Raw genomic sequence first — 21,341 nt, forward strand, 5'->3', positions numbered from 1 at the left:
TACTCAGGGCAGGGATAATGATCAGTGTTATAGTTGGAACACTACCCCAGTACTCAGGGTGGGGCTAATGGTCTATGTTATAGTTGGAACACTACCCCAGTACTCAGGGTGGGGCTAATGATCAGTGTTATAGTTGGAACACTACCCCAGTACTCAGGGTGGGCTAATGGTCTATGTTATAGTTGGAACAGTACTCAGGGCGGGGCTAATGATCAGTGTTATAGTTGAAACAGTACTCAGGGCAGGGATAATGATCAGTGTTATAGTTGGAACACTACCCCAGTACTCAGGGCAGGGATAATGATCAGTGTTATAGTTGGAACACTACCCCAGTACTCAGGGTGGGGCTAATGATCAGTGTTATAGTTGGAACACTACCCCAGTACTCAGGGCAGGGCTAATGATCAGTGTTATAGTTGAAACAGTACTCAGGGTGGGGATAATGATGAGTGTTATAATTGAAACACTACCCCAGTACTACAGAGAAGCAACTTTGCCTTCGGGTGGTGGAGGGTAGCAGTGGGCAACTGGCGATTTTAGTTATGATGCAGCCAGGGGCTGCTAGCGGCAACATGAGGGTGGGTTACTTTAGGTCAAGTGTGGAACGTAAACTGTGTATGGGAATGATTGTAAAGCTGTCTCTTTCCACAGTGTTACAACTAATTTAAAATGTTCTGCTCATTACCTTGGAGGGTTGTGTTAGTACAGTGATGAGATGTAATTGGAGGGTTGTGTTAGTACAGTGATGAACCGTAGAGATGTAATTGGAGGGTTGTGTTAGTACAGTGATGAACCGTAGAGATGTAATTGGACGGTTGTGTTAGTACAGTGATGAACCGTAGAGATGTAATTGGAGGGTTGTGTTAGTACAGTGATGAACCGTAGAGATGTAATTGGAGGGTTGTGTTAGTACAGTGATGAACCGTAGAGATGTAATTGGAGGGTTGTGTTAGTAATGTTACAGGGATGAGCTGTTAGCGGAAGGTAATTGTAAACATATCTATTTGGGTCTGGTTGGACAGTTGTTCTTTTTCTGAGGAAGACTGACACAGAAACATGGCATCGTTTTTACAATCGGTTCTATTGAACATGCAACAGAAATAAAGACATTTGAATAATAGCAAGATTGGCTTGGTCCTCCTTGTGTTTTTGTCTAATCTGTCTGACCCCTAAACCATAGTACAACTGACCCTCCTATTGGCTGCGTTTACACAGACAGCCCAATTCTGATCTTTTGCCCAATTATTGGCAAACGAGCTGATCTGAGGCTACCTGTGTGAAGGCAGTGTTAAGTTCCTCACAGTGGCAGCACAAGGAGAGTGCTGTGGTTCTGTTTGTGATGTAAGGGTTATACTGTTCCAGTGAAGAGACACTTCTAATGTACCTCTTGTTCTCCATAGTACCACAAGGAGGTGGTGCGTCTGATGTCGGGGGAGTTCCGTCAGCGGATCGGGGAGCGCTACATCTCTTTCGCCAGGAAGTGGATGAACTATGTCCTCACTAAGTGTGAAAGTGGCCGGGGTACCAGACCCCGCTGGGCCACTCAAGGCTTTGATTTCCTCCAAGCCATCGAACCTGCCTTCATCTCTGCTTTACCAGAGGACGACTTCCTAGTAAAAACATACTACTTCATTGACTGATTTATTAAATGACTACGTTATTGATTAATTGATTGGGCATTTTGCAGAATGGTATTGTGATTACATAAATCCTTTCCTCGGCAGAATTTGCAAGCTCTGATGAACGAGTGCATTGGTCATGTGATCGGGAAGCCTCACAGCCCAGTCAGTGGCCTGTACATAGGTAAGACCCTGCCTCACCTGCACAAATATGTGGGCCTGTGTGGCTCAGTTGGCAAGACCATGGTGCTAGCAGCAATGCCAAGGTCATGGGTTCAAGTCCCTCAGGGATCACATGCGCATGATGAACATGTATGCACTCATTGGATAAAACCCCATCTTGTTAGCCTTAAGGGGCCAGAAACTAGTGTGTAGAAATAGGAGGAAGGCTGGAGTCAAATATCTTGGCCTTGTTGAGGATGGCCCTTCCTCTCTTCTCCACTCAGCCTCCAGGAACAGTCCTCGACCGGTCAAGGTCCCTCGTTGCCATAGTGACCCCCCCAACCCCCAGCTGTTCATCCCCAATGCAGAGGGCTTCAGGTAGGTCAAAGGTCATGCTTACAATCAGGCACTAAGAACCATTTGCGGCCTTGATAACTGTGTTTTTATAATGTGTGTTTTCCTGCATGTTCTCATATTCCTCATGTTCTCTGGTCTTGTGCAGTAATTGATGGGTTTTAAATTGGGTGGTTGAACTTGTATTAATGCTTTTGTGACTGAATGAGTTAACATGGAGTGTGGGTGTATGTTCTCATGTGTAACTGGTGACACCTTTGAAAGGATGTTACTGTTTGGGTGCTTGGGACACATACACACACCTCATCTCCAAGGCACTCCAGAGTTCCTCAGTGTGTTTTTGTCACCAGCTCTAGGAGTCTCCCTTGCGACCTACGGACTCAGCTGTGTCTACCTACAGGCCCCCGCACAGTCCCTGCCCCTCAGGGCCCCCCCGGGGAACACGGTCCAACCAAACCACCTGGATCCACCCCAAATGACGTCAGGTAGCCCCCCCCCCAAGTACCAAGTACTACTAGGGTTGTGCTATCAACCCAGAGCACCCCAGCCACAGGCTAATATCCCATATCCCACCCTTCCCATCTGAACTAGTCAACTAGTGGTTCAGATTTAAGTTCTATATTTATTTCCCCTTATTTGACCAGGTGCGTTGACAGAGAAGTCGGGTTGACATGCCCCTGGTGGTTTACTCTGCCATACTATCTCACCGTTTTGGACTGGACCCAGAGAGTAGCATGTTCTGCATGCTTATCCAGATGTAAAAAATATATATATATATATATATATATATATATAGTAAAAAATATATGTATTGTCACATGCAGTGAAATGTGTTTTACAAGGTCAGCCATAGTAGTACGGCGTATATTAGAGTTAAGTGCCTTGCTCAAGGGCACAGACAGATTTTTCAGCTTGTCAGCTCGGGTATTCGAACCAGCGATCTTTCGGTTACTGGCCCAGCGCTCTAACCGGTTTGTATGCGTTGCCGCTAACAGAAATGTGCATTTAAAAATACCACTTTATAACACTATCAAAACTACAGTTTTATAAGGACTGTCTTTTTAAAGGAATAGTTCACTCAAATGTGTTACCTTACCCTGAATGCCATCTATGGAGAGACTTTAATCCATGCTTTCCTTTTGTCCACCTGCCCAATGTCCCACAACACACATTCTCCAACACGTGGTTGTGCATGGCATGAGAAATGTAAACACAACCTGTTACCTCATCATGCTGCGGGAAAATACAATGCCAGAGTTACTCTGCTATTAATCCATATTAGTGTGGCCTTGCTTTTATTCTAAGCATCTGATGGGGCGCTCTTGATCTTTGGCTTGTTTGGTTTCTGTCCTTTTAAAATGAAAGCATGTGCTCTAGCTGAGCTGTCTGTTTGACCTTTGAACTTTGGTGGGATGGGCATAGTTCTAGAATCATTGTATTTCTACGGGTGTGGGGTTGGGTTGAGAGTTATTGTGTCACGTATTTGTTATGTTCCACCATCTCGATAATCACAAGCCTCTTGACTGATATTGGTTGACCACAGGTCCCAGATATGTTTGTGCTGTCTCCTACGCTCATTGTTATGGCATCACAATAGCCATAGGAGTTGGCAACAGATCTGGAACCGGGCTAGTCTGGGACCTGAGCCGTACTGTACAATGCAGGATCAATGAGTTGGCCAGCTAACTTGGTAAAATATATATATATTTTTTTAAATGTACATACAAACACATTATCTAAGTTTAGCTTTTTTTAGTGAACCAGAAAATCTAGTTATTTCTGGTTGCTTATCAAAGTTGTCTGGCTAACTCATTGATCCTGCTTGGTAGTATACCCCTCTGATGGCTGACAACTTGGGTAGATTGTAGTTGATTGTATGATACCTGCCTCTCCCTGTGCAGAGGGACCAACCTCCAGGAGAACGACAGGCTGTGGTCTGCAGCGGCCGAGATGCATTTCAGGTCTCTGAGCCGACACTCCAGTCCCACTGAGAACAGGGAAGGTATTAGACACTTTTAATTGTTTGCATTGTCCTGTTGAGATGTCTATGATATTGTCTTAATGGAACTGTACATTCTGCATAATTACGTCTTTTTGACTTTGAACAAGAATGAAATAAAATGGAAAGTAGGAGTAGTCAATTGACCTGTGTGTTTTTCTACCTTAACATAGCTCCCATCTTACTGCGTGTCTGTCGTCTCTCTCATCAGAACCCTCCTATCCTAAGGGAGGAGAACCCAGCAGCACAGCTAGGAGAAGCTGGGAGCTCCGCACCTTCATCAGCCAATCAAAAGGTGAGAATAACGAGGGAGTAGATGGGGGTGTTGCAAGTCCTAGATACCATCTCTGGCTGTTGTGCCCTTGTGCAAGGCACTCAATCTCTAAACTGCTCCAGAGTAGTGTGTAAAGTCCATCTGTTCTATGCCTTTCCATTTCTCACATTTTACACAACTGAGAAAGTCTGTTTTCTATTCCTCTTCATTCCTCAGTATGTCCTCTACACCTCTTTCTCCTCAGACACGGCAGCCAGACAGAGCCCCATGGAAGCTGTACGTCGCTCCATACACTCCTTCGAGGACAAACGCTACGCAGTCATGAAGCAAAGGAACATCATTGGCCAGGTGTGCGACACCCCCAAATCCTACGACAACGTCATGCACGTTGGCCTCCGCAAGGTCACCTTCAAGTGGCAGAGGGGCAACAAGATAGGTATGTACTGTACACCCTATTCCCTTTATATTGCACTACTTTTGGTCAGAGCCTCAGCTGAACTTGTCGTCCCTAAATGATACCCTATCCTCTATATACAGGGCTTTCCTCCAGAGCCCACGAGGCCCTGGCCAACAGTTGTACACAGTAAAGGGAATAGGTTGCCATTTTAGATTTTCCCTGGAGTTTGTCCTTTAGTATTGTTGTCTCATTTATCATGCCCATGGTGTTTCATCTGTCTCCCGCTACAGGTGAGGGACAGTATGGCAAGGTGTACACCTGCATCAACGTTGACACTGGGGAACTCATGGCTATGAAGGAGGTAGGTAGCCATGGCCTGATAGGCTTTTGTAGCCAAAGTGTTGCTACAACAATGTAGCACGGGAGCAGAATGTTGCCCTGAATTGAAAAAAATGTTTATGGTCATTTTGATTCACTGCCAGTTAACATCCATTCCTATCAACAGTTCCCATACGTAAAAAACATGTTTTTGTCCAATAAAAGTTTATTTTCCTGATCAGATCCGGTTCCAGCCGAACGACCATAAGACGATAAAGGAGACAGCAGATGAGCTGAAGATCTTTGAGGGCATCAAACACCCCAACCTGGTCCGCTACTTTGGTGTTGAGCTACATCGGGTAAGAGCATGTGTCCCAAAGTTCTAGAAACTTTCCCTGGCCTTTCAGATATTCTAGTTGGAGGTTCCCGTAATCAAGAGGGAATCCTCCGACCGGAATCTCTGAAAAGCCAGGGAACTTTGGGAAAGTTTGAAAGGTCAGGTCAAACTCAGTCTATGTGAATGATATGACACTATGTATGAACGGGCTATAACATCAGATTGGATGTATGCATTAACTGTCGGTGTCCCTCCCTCTCCCCACCAGGAGGAGATGTACATCTTCATGGAGTACTGTGATGAGGGGACCCTGGAGGAGGTGTCCAGGCTTGGCCTACAGGAACACGTCATCAGGCTGTACAGCAAACAGACCACCACGGCCATCAACGTGCTCCACGAACACGGCATCGTGCACCGAGACATCAAGGGTCAGTTAGCACCTCTCTCTGGTGGAGATGTCTCTTTCTCTCTAGCCTACTGTTGGTCTCTTAATTCAATGTCAGGGTTATGCAGGCACCTTGTAGCAGTGTTATGAATCAGTTAATGCATTTTACCTATAGACAATGGCTGGGGGTTTATGCCATAAAGAAAAGCTATCATCATTCTCAGATTGAGTTATCAACCCTTCCTGTGGCTCCAGTGTCATTGACACAGCAGGAGTTGTTCTTACTGTATGGATGTCTCTATGAGCCCAGTGTCTCACTCTCACTCCTCCTTTCTTGGCCTCTCTCTCACTGTTCCTCCTCTCTCTCTACCATAGGAGCCAACATCTTCCTGACGTCGTCAGGCTTGATCAAGCTGGGGGACTTTGGCTGTTCTGTGAAGCTGAACAATGCCCAGACCATGCCTGGAGAGGTTAACAGCACCATGGGAACGGCAGGTGAATGAGACACATTATGTTATACGCTCCCTTCAGAAAGTATTAATTTCCCCTCACCCATCTGCGACCTGTACGCTCTCGTTGGCTGGCCCTCGCGTCATACTCGTCGCCAAACCCACTGGCTCCAGGTCATCTACAAGACCCTGCTAGGTAGTCCCCCCTTATCTCAGCTTGCTGGTCACCATAGCAGCACCCACCTGTAGCACGCGCTCCAGCAGGAATATCTCTCTGGTCACCCCCAAAGCCAATTCTTCCTTTGGCTGCCAATGACTGGAATGAACTACAAAAATCTCTGAAATACAAAAATCTCTGAAACTGGAAACACTTGGCCCTCGCTAGCTTTAAACACCAGCTGTCAGAGCAGCTCACAGATTACTGCACCTGTACATAGCCCATCTATAATTTAGCCCAAACAACTACCTCTTCCCCTACTGTATTTATTTTGCTCCTTTGGACCCCATTATTTATATTTCTACTTTGCTCATTCTTCCACTGCAAATCTACCATTCCAGTGTTTCACTTGGCCACCATGGCCTTTTTTGCTTTTACCTCCCTTATCTCACCTCATTTGCTCACATTGTATATAGACTTATTTTTCTACTGTATTATTGACTGTATGTTTGTTTTATTCAATGTGTAACTCAGTGTTGTTGTATGTGTCGAACTGCTTTGCTTTAGCTTGGCCAGGTCGCAATTGTAAATGAGAACTTGTTTTCAACTTGCCTACCCGGTTAAATAAAGGTGAAATAAATAAAATAAATCTACACACACTACCCCATAATGACAATGTGAAAGCATGTTTAGACATTTTTGCAAATGTATTGATAATTAAATATCAAATTTACATAAGTATTCACACCCCTGAGTCAATACTTTTGTAGAAGCACCTTTGGCAGTGATTACAGCTGAGAGTCTCTGGATAAGATTCTAAGAGCTTTCCACAGCTGGATAGTGCAACATTTGCCCAATTTATTATTTTTCAAATTCTTCAAGCACTGTCAAATTGGTTGTTGATCATTACTAGGCAACCATTTTCAGGTCTTGCCATAGGTTTTCAAGCCAATTTAAGTCAAAAGTGTAACACTGTCCACTGTAGATTTGGCCTTGTGTTTTAGGTTATTGTCCTGCTGAAAGGTGAAATAATTTATCAGTGTCTGGTGGAAAGCAGACTGAACCAAGTTTTCCTCTAGGGAAAAATAATGTGAGTTTACTAAAGGCTGGGTAATTAGTTATCATGATGAAACTGAGTTAGGAAGGACACCTGTATCTTTGTAGTGACTGGGTGTATTGCTACACCATCTAAAGTGTAATTAATAACCATGATCAAAAGGAAATTCGATGTCTGCTTTTTTTTACCCATCTACAAATAGGTGCCCTTCTTTGCAAGGCATTGGAAAAACTCCCTGGTCTTTGTGGTTGAATCTGTGTTTGAAATTCACTGCTTGACTGAGGGATCTTACAGATAATTGTATGTGTGGGGTACTGAGATGAGGTAGTCAATCAAAAATCATGTTAAACACTTATTGCACACAGAGTGAGTCCATGCAATGGGACTTGTTAAGCACATTTTTACTCCTGAACTTATTTAGGCTTGACTCAAGACATTTCAGCATTAAACTTTTAGACATTATCGGGTATTGTGTGTAGGCCAGTGACACAAAATCAGTTTTAAATGATGGTTGTAACACAAAATGTGGAGAAAGTCAAGGGGTGTGAATACTTTGAAGGCCCAGTATGGAACCTGTACTTCTGCTGTGTACAACTACGTAGGTTTATTTTTGAACAATTCCAAAAAATCTTTTCCTCCTGGGGGGAAAATTGTATTCTAATCTAATAGGACTTTAGTTTTTAATGTCACCACCCATTAGCCCCTCCTATGGTCACCCCTTCTCTTCTGTTAAAAGGACTCACGAGGCGATATGTGAGTTTACAAAAGCCTAGGTAATTAATTATCATAGTGAAACTTTAACCATCGCTGTGCTCCTTTGGCATTGTTGTGTTGTATCTGTTTAAATGTAATGTCTCTTTGGTTATGAGTCGGACCCCAGTAAGACTAGCTGTCGACCCGAATGAATAAAACAAATCTAATCAATCTCCCTGCTGTCACAATTCATACACTTAACAAGATCTAAGAATAGAGAGATTTCATGTTTCAGATTATTGCTTGTTCAGTTGTTAACCTGCTCTTTCCCTACTCTATTCATCAGCATATATGGCACCTGAGGTCATTACGAGGGCAAAGGGCGAAGGTCATGGCCGAGCAGCTGACATCTGGAGTTTGGGATGTGTCCTCATCGAGATGGTGACTGGGAAGGTAAGAACTCGCTCAAGGGGAGGATTGAGCAGACATTTAACCATAATGGTTGCTCATACAATTCAAATGGTTCTAGCATTTCTACTGCTGCTGCTACTACTACCACCTAACATTACCACCAACTACTACCTAACCCTACCTACTACTACCACCTAACATTACCACCAACTACTACCTAACCCTACCTACTACTACCACCTAACATTACCACCAACTACTACCTAACCCTACCTACTACTACCACCTAACATTACCACCAACTACTACCTAACCCTACCTACTACTACTAGCACCTAACATTACCACCAACTACTACCTAACCCTACCTACTACCTAACATTACCACCACCTACTACCTAACCCTACCTACTACCACCACCTAACATTACCACCAACTACTACCTAACACTACCTACTACTACTACCTAACATTACCACCAACTACTACCTAATCCTACCTACTACTACTACCACCTAACACTACCACCACCTACTACTACTACTACCACCTAACATTACTACCACCACCTACTACTACTACCACCACCTAACATTACCACCAACTACTACCTAACCCTACCTACTACTACCACCTAACATTACCACCAACTACTACCTAACCCTACCTACTACTACCACCACCTAACATTACCACCAACTACTACCTAACCCTACCTACTACTACTAGCACCTAACATTACCACCAACTACTACCTAACCCTACCTACTACTACTACTACTACCACCTAACATTACCACCAACTACTACCTAACCCTACCTACTACTACCACCTAACATTACCACCAACTACTACCTAACCCTACCTACTACTACCACCTAACATTACCACCACCTACTACCTAACCCTACCTACTACTACTACCACCTAACATTACCACCACCTACTACCTAACCCTACCTACTACTACTACTACTACTACTACCACCTAACATTACCACCACCTACTACCTAACCCTACCTACTACTACTAGCACCTAACATTACCACCAACTACTACCTAACCCTACCTACTACCTAACATTACCACCACCTACTACCTAACCCTACCTACTACTACCACCTAACATTACCACCAACTACTACCTAACCCTACCTACTACTACCACCTAACATTACCACCAACTACTACCTAACCCTACCTACTACTACTACTACTACTACCACCTAACATTACCACCAACTACTACCTAACCCTACCTACTACTACCACCTAACATTATCACCAACTACTACCTAACCCTACCTACTACTACTACTACCACCTAACATTACCACCACCTACTACCTAACCCTACCTACTACTACTACTACTACTACTACTACTACTACTACTACTACTACTACCACCTAACATTACCACCAACTACTACCTAACCCTACCTACTACTACTACTACTACTACTACCACCTAACATTACCACCACCTACTACCTAACCCTACCTACTACTACTACTACTACTACTACTACTACTACTACTACTACTACTACCACCTAACATTACCACCAACTACTACCTAACCCTACCTACTACTACTACTACTACTACCACCTAACATTACCACCAACTACTATCTAACCCTACCTACTACTACCACCTAACATTACCACCTACTACCTAACCCTACCTACTACTACCACCACCTACTACCTAACCCTACCTACTACTACTACTATCACCTAACATTACCGCCAACTACTACCTAACCCTACCTACTACCTAACATTACCACCAACTACTACCTAACCCTACCTACTACTACCACCTAACATTATCACCAACTACTACCAAACACTACCTACTACTACTACCACCTAACATTACCACCAACTACTACCTAACCCTACCTACTACTACTACTACCACCTAACATTACCACCTACTACCTAACCCTACCTACTACTACCACCTAACATTACCACCTACTACCTAACCCTACCTACTACTACCACCTAACATTACCACCAACTACTACCTAACCCTACCTACTACTACAGCCACCTACTACTACTACCTAACATTACCATCAACTACTACCTAACCCTACCTACTACTACCACCTAACATTACCACCAACTACTACCTAACCCTACCTACTACTACTACTACCTAACATTACCACCAACTACTACCTAACCCTACCTACTACTACCACCTAACATTACCACCAACTACTACCTAACCCTACCTAGTACTACAGCCACCTACTACTACTACCTAACATTACCATCAACTACTACCTAACCCTACCTACTACTACCACCTAACATTACCACCAACTACTACCTAACCCTACCTACTACTACTACTACTACCTAACATTACCACCAACTACTACCTAACCCTACCTACTACTACCACCTAACATTACCACAACCTACTACCTAACCCTACCTACTACTACCACCTAACATTACCACCAACTACTACCTAACCCTACCTACTACTACTACCATCACCTAACATTACCACCACCTACTACCTTACCCTACCTACTACTACCACCTAACATTACCACCACCAACTACTACCTAACATTACCACCACCTACTACCTAACATTACCACCACCTACTACCTAACATTACCACCAATTACTACCTAACCCTACCTAACATTACCACCAACTACTACCTAACCCTACCTACTACTACCATCACCTAACATTACTACTACCTAACATTACCATCAACTACTACCTAACCCTACCTACTACTACCACCTAACATTACCACCAACTACTACCTAACCCTACCTACTACTACCACCTAACATTACCACCAACTACTACCTAACCCTACCTACTACTACCATCACCTAACATTACTACTACCTAACATTACCATCAACTACTACCTAACCCTACCTACTACTACCACCTAACATTACCACCAACTACTACCTAACCCTACCTACTACTACCACCTAACATTACCACCAACTACTACCTAACCCTACCTACTACTACCACCTAACATTACCACCAACTACTACCTAACCCTACCTACTACTACTACTACCTAACATTACCACCAACTACTACCTAACCCTACCTACTACTACCACCTAACATTACCACCAACTACTACCTAACCCTACCTACTACTACTACTACTACCTAACATTACCACCAACTACTACCTAACCCTACCTACTACTACCACCACCAACTACTACCTAACATTACCACCACCTACTACCTAACCCTACCTACTACTACTACCACCTAACATTACCACCAACTACTACCTATCCCTACCTACTACTACCACCTACTACTACCACCTAACCCTACCTACTACTACCATCACCTAACATTACCACCAACTACTACCTAACCCTACCTACTACTACCACCTAACATTACCACCAACTACTATCAACTACTACCTAACCCTACCTACTACTACCATCACCTAACATTACCACCAACTACTACCTAACCCTACCTACTACTACCATCACCTAACATTACCACCACCTACTACCTAACCCTACCTACTACTACTACTACTACTACTACCTCCTAACATTACCACAACCTACGACCTTACCCTACCTACTACTACCACCTAACATTACCACCACCTACTACCTAACATTACCACCACCTACTACCTAACATTACCACCAACTACTACCTAACCCTACCTACTACTACCATCACCTAACATTACCACCACCTACTACCTAACCCTACCTACTACTACTACTACTACTACTACTACCACCACCTAACATTACCCCCACCTACTACCTAACCCTACCTACTACTACTACTACCTAACATTACCACCACCTACTACCTAACCCTACCTACTACTACCACCTAACATTACCACCAACTACTACCTACCCCTACCTACTACTACCACCTAACATTACCACCAACTACTACCTAACCCTACCTACTACTACCACCTAACATTACCACCACCCACTACCTAACCCTACCTACTACTACTACCACCTAACATTACCACCAACTACTACCTACCCCTACCTACTACTACCACCTAACATTACCACCAACTACTACCTAACCCTACCTACTACTACTACCACCAACTACTACCTAACCCTACCTACTACTACTACTACCACCAACTACTACCTAACCCTACCTACTACTACTACTACCACCTAACATTACCACCAACTACTACCTAACATTACCACCAATTACTACCTAACCCTACCTAACATTACCACCAACTACTACCTAACCCTACCTACTACTACTACTACTACCACCTAACATTACCACCACCTACTACCTAACCCTACCTACTACTACCACCTAACATTACCACCAACTACTACCTAACCCTACCTACTTCTACCACCTAACATTACCACCAACTACTACCTAACCCTACCTACTACTACCACCTAACATTACCACCACCTACTACCTAACCCTACCTACTACTACCATCACCTAACATTACCACCACCTACTACCTAACCCGACCTACTACTACTACTACTACCACCTAACAATTACCACCAACTACTAACTAACCCTACCTACTACTACTACCACCAACTACTACCTAACCCTACCTACTACTACTACTACTACCACCTAACATTACCACCAACTACTACCTAACCCTACCTACTACTACCACCTAACATTACCACCAACTACTACCTAACCCTACCTACTACTACTACCACCTAACATTACCACCGACTACTACCTAACCCTACCTACTACTACTACCACCTAACATTACCACCGACTACTACCTAACCCTACCTCCTACTACTACTACTACTACTACTACCACCTAACATTACCACCAACTACTACCTAACCCTACCTACTACTACTACTACTACCACCTAACATTACCACCGACTACTACCTAACCCTACATTCTACTACCACCTACTACTACTACCACCTAACATTACCACCACCTACTACTACTACTACTACTACTACCACCTAACATTACCACCACCTACTACTACTACTACTACTACTACTACTACCACCTAACATTACCACCGACTACTACCTAAACCTACCTACTACTACTACCACCTAACATTACCACCACCTACTACCTAACCCTACTACTACTAAGATAAGATTCTAAGAGCTTTCCACAGCTGGATAGTGCAACATTTGGTAGGGTTAGGTAGTACCTTAGGTGCCCAATTACTACCAGCACCTAACATTACCACCAACTACTACCTAACCCTACCTACTACTACCACCTAACATTACCACCACCTACTACCTAACCCTACCTACTACTACCACCTAACATTACCACCAACTACTACCTAACCCTACCTACTACTACTACCACCTAACATTACCACCAACTACTACCTAACCCTACCTACTACTACCACTTAACATTACCACCACCTACTACCTAACCCTACCTACTACTACTACTACTACCACCTAACATTACAACCAACTACTACCTAACCCTACCTACTACTACCACCTAACATTACCACCAACTACTACCTAACCCTACCTACTACTACTACTACTACTACTACCACCTAACATTACCACCAACTACTACCTAACCCTACCTACTACTACTACTACTACTACTACTACTACCACCTAACATTACCACCAACTACTACCTAACCCTACCTACTACTACTACTACTACTACTACCACCTAACATTACCACCGACTACTACCTAACCCTACCTACTACTACTACTACTACTACTACTACTACTACCACCTAACATTACCACCAACTACTACCTAACCCTACCTACTACTACCACTTAACATTACCACCACCTACTACCTAACCCTACCTACTACTACTACTACTACTACCACCTAACATTACCACCACCTACTACCTAACCCTACCTACTACTACTACTACCACCTAACATTACCACCACCTACTACCTAACCCTACCTACTACTACTACTACCTAACATTACCACCAACTACTACCTAACCCTACCTACTACTACTACTACTACTACTACTACCACCACCTAACATTACCACCAACTACTATCTAACCCTACCTACTACTACTTCTACTACCACCTAACATTACCACCGACTACTACCTAACCCTACCTACTACCTAACATTACCACCAACTACTACCTAACCCTACCTACTACTACCACCTAACATTACCACCAACTACTACCTAACCGTACCTACTACTACCACCTAACATTACCACCAACTACTACCTAACCCTACCTACTACTACCACCTAACATTACCACCAACTACTACCTAACCCTACCTACTACTACTACTACTACCTAACATTACCACCAACTACTACCTAACCCTACCTACTACTACTACTACCACCTAACATTACCACCACCTACTACCTAACCCTACTACTACTAAGATAAGATTCTAAGAGCTTTCCACAGCTGGATAGTGCAACATTTGGTAGGGTTAGGTACCTTAGGTGCCCAATTACTACCAGCACCTAACATTACCACCACCTACTACCTAACCCTACCTACTACTACCACCTAACATTACCACCAACTACTACCTAACCCTACCTACTACTACCACCTAACATTACCACCAACTACTACCTAACCCTACCTACTACTACTACCTAACATTACCACCAACTACTACCTAACCCTACCTACTACTACCACCACCTACTACCTAACCCTACCTACTACTACTACTACTACCTAACATTACCACCAACTACTACCTAACCCTACCTACTACTACCACCTACTACTAACCCTACCTACTACTACCATCACCTAACATTACCACCAACTACTACCTAACCCTACCTACTACTACTACTACTACTACCTAACATTACCACCAACTACTACCTAACCCTACCTACTACTACCACCTACTACTACCTAACCCTACCTACTACTACCATCACCTAACATTACCACCAACTACTACCTAACCCTACCTACTACTACCACCTACTACTACCTAACCCTACCTACTACTACCATCACCTAACATTACCACCAACTACTACCTAACCCTACCTACTACTACCACCAACTACTACCTAACCCTACCTACTACTACCACCTAACATTACCACCAACTACTACCTAACCCTACCTACTACTACTACTACTACTACCACCTAACATTACCACCAACTACTACCTAACCCTACCTACTACTACTACTACTACTACTACCTAACATTACCACCTACTACTACCTAACCCTACCTACTACTACTACTACCACCTAACATTACCACCACCTACTACCTAACCCTACCTACTACTACCACCAACTACTACCTAACCTTACCTACTACTACCTAACATTACCACCAACTACTAGCTAACCCTACCTTCTACTACCACCTAACATTACCACCAACTACTACCTAACCCTACCTACTACTACCACCTAACATTACCACCACCTACTACCTAACCCTACCTACTACTACTACTACTACTACCACCTAACATTACCACCACCTACTACCTAACCCTACCTACTACTACTACTACCACCTAACATTACCACCACCTACTACCTAACCCTACCTACTACTACTACTACCTAACATTACCACCAACTACTACCTAACCCTACCTACTACTACTACTACTACTACTACTACCACCACCTAACATTACCACCAACTACTATCTAACCCTACCTACTACTACTTCTACTACCACCTAACATTACCACCGACTACTACCTAACCCTACCTACTACCTAACATTACCACCAACTACTACCTAACCCTACCTACTACTACCACCTAACATTACCACCAACTACTACCTAACCGTACCTACTACTACCACCTAACATTACCACCAACTACTACCTAACCCTACCTACTACTACCACCTAACATTACCACCAACTACTACCTAACCCTACCTACTACTACTACTACTACCTAACATTACCACCAACTACTACCTAACCCTACCTACTACTACTACTACCACCTAACATTACCACCACCTACTACCTAACCCTACTACTACTAAGATAAGATTCTAAGAGCTTTCCACAGCTGGATAGTGCAACATTTGGTAGGGTTAGGTACCTTAGGTGCCCAATTACTACCAGCACCTAACATTACCACCACCTACTACCTAACCCTACCTACTACTACCACCTAACATTACCACCAACTACTACCTAACCCTACCTACTACTACCACCTAACATTACCACCAACTACTACCTAACCCTACCTACTACTACTACCTAACATTACCACCAACTACTACCTAACCCTACCTACTACTACCACCACCTACTACCTAACCCTACCTACTACTACTACTACTACCTAACATTACCACCAACTACTACCTAACCCTACCTACTACTACCACCTACTACTAACCCTACCTACTACTACCATCACCTAACATTACCACCAACTACTACCTAACCCTACCTACTACTACTACTACTACTACCTAACATTACCACCAACTACTACCTAACCCTACCTACTACTACCACCTACTACTACCTAACCCTACCTACTACTACCATCACCTAACATTACCACCAACTACTACCTAACCCTACCTACTACTACCACCTACTACTACCTAACCCTACCTACTACTACCATCACCTAACATTACCACCAACTACTACCTAACCCTACCTACTACTACCACCAACTACTACCTAACCCTACCTACTACTACCACCTAACATTACCACCAACTACTACCTAACCCTACCTACTACTACTACTACTACTACCACCTAACATTACCACCAACTACTACCTAACCCTACCTACTACTACTACTACTACTACTACCTAACATTACCACCTACTACTACCTAACCCTACCTACTACTACTACTACCACCTAACATTACCACCACCTACTACCTAACCCTACCTACTACTACCACCAACTACTACCTAACCTTACCTACTACTACCTAACATTACCACCAACTACTAGCTAACCCTACCTTCTACTACCACCTAACATTACCACCAACTACTACCTAACCCTACCTACTACTACCACCTAACATTACCACCACCTACTACCTAACCCTACCTACTACTACCATCACCTAACATTACCACCACCTACTACCTAACCCGACCTACTACTACTACTACTACCACCTAACAATTACCACCAACTACTAACTAACCCTACCTACTACTACTACCACCAACTACTACCTAACCCTACCTACTACTACTACTACTACCACCTAACATTACCACCAACTACTACCTAACCCTACCTACTACTACCACCTAACATTACCACCAACTACTACCTAACCCTACCTACTACTACTACCACCTAACATTACCACCACCTACTACTACTACCACCTAACATTACCACCACCTACTACTACTACCTAACCGTACCTACTACTACTACTACTACCACCTAACATTACCACCACCTACTACCTAACCCTACCTACTACTACCACCAACTACTACCTAACCTTACCTACTACTACCACCAACTACTACCTAACCCTACTACCTAACATTACCACCAACTACTAGCTAACCCTACATTCTACTACCACCTACTACTACTACTACTACCACCTAACATTACCACCAACTACTACCTAACCCTACCTACTACTACCACCTAACATTACCACCAACTACTACCTAACCCTACCTACTACTACTACTACCACCTAACATTACCACCAACTACTACCTAACCCTACCTACTACTACCACCTAACATTACCACCAACTACTACCTAACCCTACCTACTACTACTACCACTACCTAACATTACCACCAACTACTACCTAACCCTACCTACTACTACCACCTACTACTACCTAACCCTACCTACTACTACCATCACCTAACATTACCACCAACTACTACCTAACCCTACCTACTACTACCACCTAACATTACCACCACCTACTACCTAACCCTACCTACTACTACTACTACTACCATCTAACATTACCACCAACTACTACCTAACCCTACCTACTACTACCATCACCTAACATTACCACCAACTACTACCTAACCCTACCTACTACTACCACCTAACATTACCACCACCTACTACCTAACCCTACCTACTACTACTACTACTACCACCTAACATTACCACCAACTACTACCTAACCCTACCTACTACTACTACTACTACTACCACCTAACATTACCACCAACTACTACCTAACCCTACCTACTACTACTACTACTACTACCACCTAACATTACCACCACCTACTACTACCACCTAACATTACCACCAACTACTACCTAACCCTACCTACTACTACCACCTAACATTACCACCAACTACTACCTAACCCTACCTACTACTACTACCACCTAACATTACCACCACCTACTACCTAACCCTACCTACTACTACTACCACCTAACATTACCACCACCTACTACCTAACCCTACCTACTACTACTACTACTACTACTACCACCTAACATTACCACCACCTACTACCTAACCCTACCTACTACTACTACTACTACCTAACATTACCACTACCTAACCCTACCTACTACTACTACTACCACCTAACATTACCACCACCTACTACTACCGAACCCTACCTACTACTACTACTACCACCTAACATTACCACCAACTACTACATAACCCTACCTACTACTACCACCTAACATTACCACCAACTACTACCTAACCCTACCTACTACCTAACATTACCACCACCTACTACCTAACCCTACCTACTACTACTACCACCTAACATTACCACCAACTACTACCTAACCCTACCTACTACTACCACCTAACATTACCACCAACTACTACCTAACCCTACCTACTACTACCACCTAACATTACCACTACCTAACCCTACCTACTACTACTACCACCACCTAACATTACCACTACCTAACCCTACCTACTACTACTACTACCACCTAACATTACCACTACCTAACCCTACCTACTACTACTACTACCACCTAACATTACCACTACCTAACCCTACCTACTACTACTACTACTACTACCACCTAACATTACCACCACCTACTACCTAACCCTACCTACTACTACTACTACCACCTAACATTACCACCAACTACTACCTAACCCTACCTACTACTACCACCTAACATTACCACCAACTACTACCTAACCCTACCTACTACTACCACCTAACATTACCACCACCTAACATTACCACTACCTAACCCTACCACCTAACATTACCACCAACTACTACCTAACCCTACCTACTACTACCACCTAACATTACCACCAACTACTACCTAACCCTACCTACTACTACCACCTAACATTACCACTACCTAACCCTACCTACTACTACTACTACTACCACCTAACATTACCACCAACTACTACCTAACCCTACCTACTACTACTACCACTACCTAACATTACCACCAACTACTACCTAACCCTACCTACTACTACCACCTACTACTACCTAACCCTACCTACTACTACCATCACCTAACATTACCACCAACTACTACCTAACCCTACCTACTACTACCACCTAACATTACCACTACCTAACCCTACCTACTACTACTACTACTACCATCTAACATTACCACCAACTACTACCTAACCCTACCTACTACTACCATCACCTAACATTACCACCAACTACTACCTAACCCTACCTACTACTACCACCTAACATTACCACCACCTACTACCTAACCCTACCTACTACTACTACTACTACCACCTAACATTACCACCAACTACTACCTAACCCTACCTACTACTACTACTACCACCTAACATTACCACCAACTACTACCTAACCCTACCTACTACTACTACTACTACTACCACCTAACATTACCACCACCTACTACTACCACCTAACATTACCACCAACTACTACCTAACCCTACCTACTACTACCACCTAACATTACCACCAACTACTACCTAACCCTACCTACTACTACTACCACCTAACATTACCACCACCTACTACCTAACCCTACCTACTACTACTACCACCTAACATTACCACCACCTACTACCTAACCCTACCTACTACTACTACTACTACTACCACCTAACATTACCACCACCTACTACCTAACCCTACCTACTACTACTACTACTACCTAACATTACCACTACCTAACCCTACCTACTACTACTACTACCACCTAACATTACCACCACCTACTACTACCGAACCCTACCTACTACTACTACTACCACCTAACATTACCACCAACTACTACATAACCCTACCTACTACTACCACCTAACATTACCACCAACTACTACCTAACCCTACCTACTACCTAACATTACCACCACCTACTACCTAACCCTACCTACTACTACTACCACCTAACATTACCACCAACTACTACCTAACCCTACCTACTACTACCACCTAACATTACCACCAACTACTACCTAACCCTACCTACTACTACCACCTAACATTACCACTACCTAACCCTACCTACTACTACTACCACCACCTAACATTACCACTACCTAACCCTACCTACTACTACTACTACCACCTAACATTACCACTACCTAACCCTACCTACTACTACTACTACCACCTAACATTACCACTACCTAACCCTACCTACTACTACTACTACTACTACCACCTAACATTACCACCACCTACTACCT

The 21,341-nt window shown here is 43.4% G+C and overlaps 1 protein-coding gene across 3 annotated transcripts in view; it reads left to right on the forward strand.

Annotated features, from left to right (window-relative positions):
- LOC129862789 (mitogen-activated protein kinase kinase kinase 4-like) overlaps positions 1-21,341 on the forward strand; it is a 76,843-nt gene that overhangs the window by 50,944 nt on the left and 4,558 nt on the right. For 2 of the 3 annotated variants that reach the window (XM_055934758.1, XM_055934775.1), the window contains exons 15-26: positions 1,401-1,613; positions 1,725-1,803; positions 2,066-2,159; positions 2,486-2,620; positions 4,037-4,137; positions 4,346-4,429; positions 4,653-4,844; positions 5,096-5,166; positions 5,366-5,482; positions 5,729-5,888; positions 6,221-6,340; positions 8,548-8,654. In XM_055934758.1, coding sequence (XP_055790733.1) covers positions 1,401-1,613; positions 1,725-1,803; positions 2,066-2,159; positions 2,486-2,620; positions 4,037-4,137; positions 4,346-4,429; positions 4,653-4,844; positions 5,096-5,166; positions 5,366-5,482; positions 5,729-5,888; positions 6,221-6,340; positions 8,548-8,654 — 1,473 coding nt within the window. The remainder of the gene's footprint in view (positions 1-1,400; positions 1,614-1,724; positions 1,804-2,065; positions 2,160-2,485; positions 2,621-4,036; positions 4,138-4,345; positions 4,430-4,652; positions 4,845-5,095; positions 5,167-5,365; positions 5,483-5,728; positions 5,889-6,220; positions 6,341-8,547; positions 8,655-21,341) is intronic. The other variant, XM_055934769.1, reaches the window with a different exon arrangement.

This window comes from Salvelinus fontinalis, chromosome 1, assembly GCF_029448725.1.
Source record: "Salvelinus fontinalis isolate EN_2023a chromosome 1, ASM2944872v1, whole genome shotgun sequence".
Classification (NCBI taxonomy): domain Eukaryota; kingdom Metazoa; phylum Chordata; class Actinopteri; order Salmoniformes; family Salmonidae; genus Salvelinus; species Salvelinus fontinalis.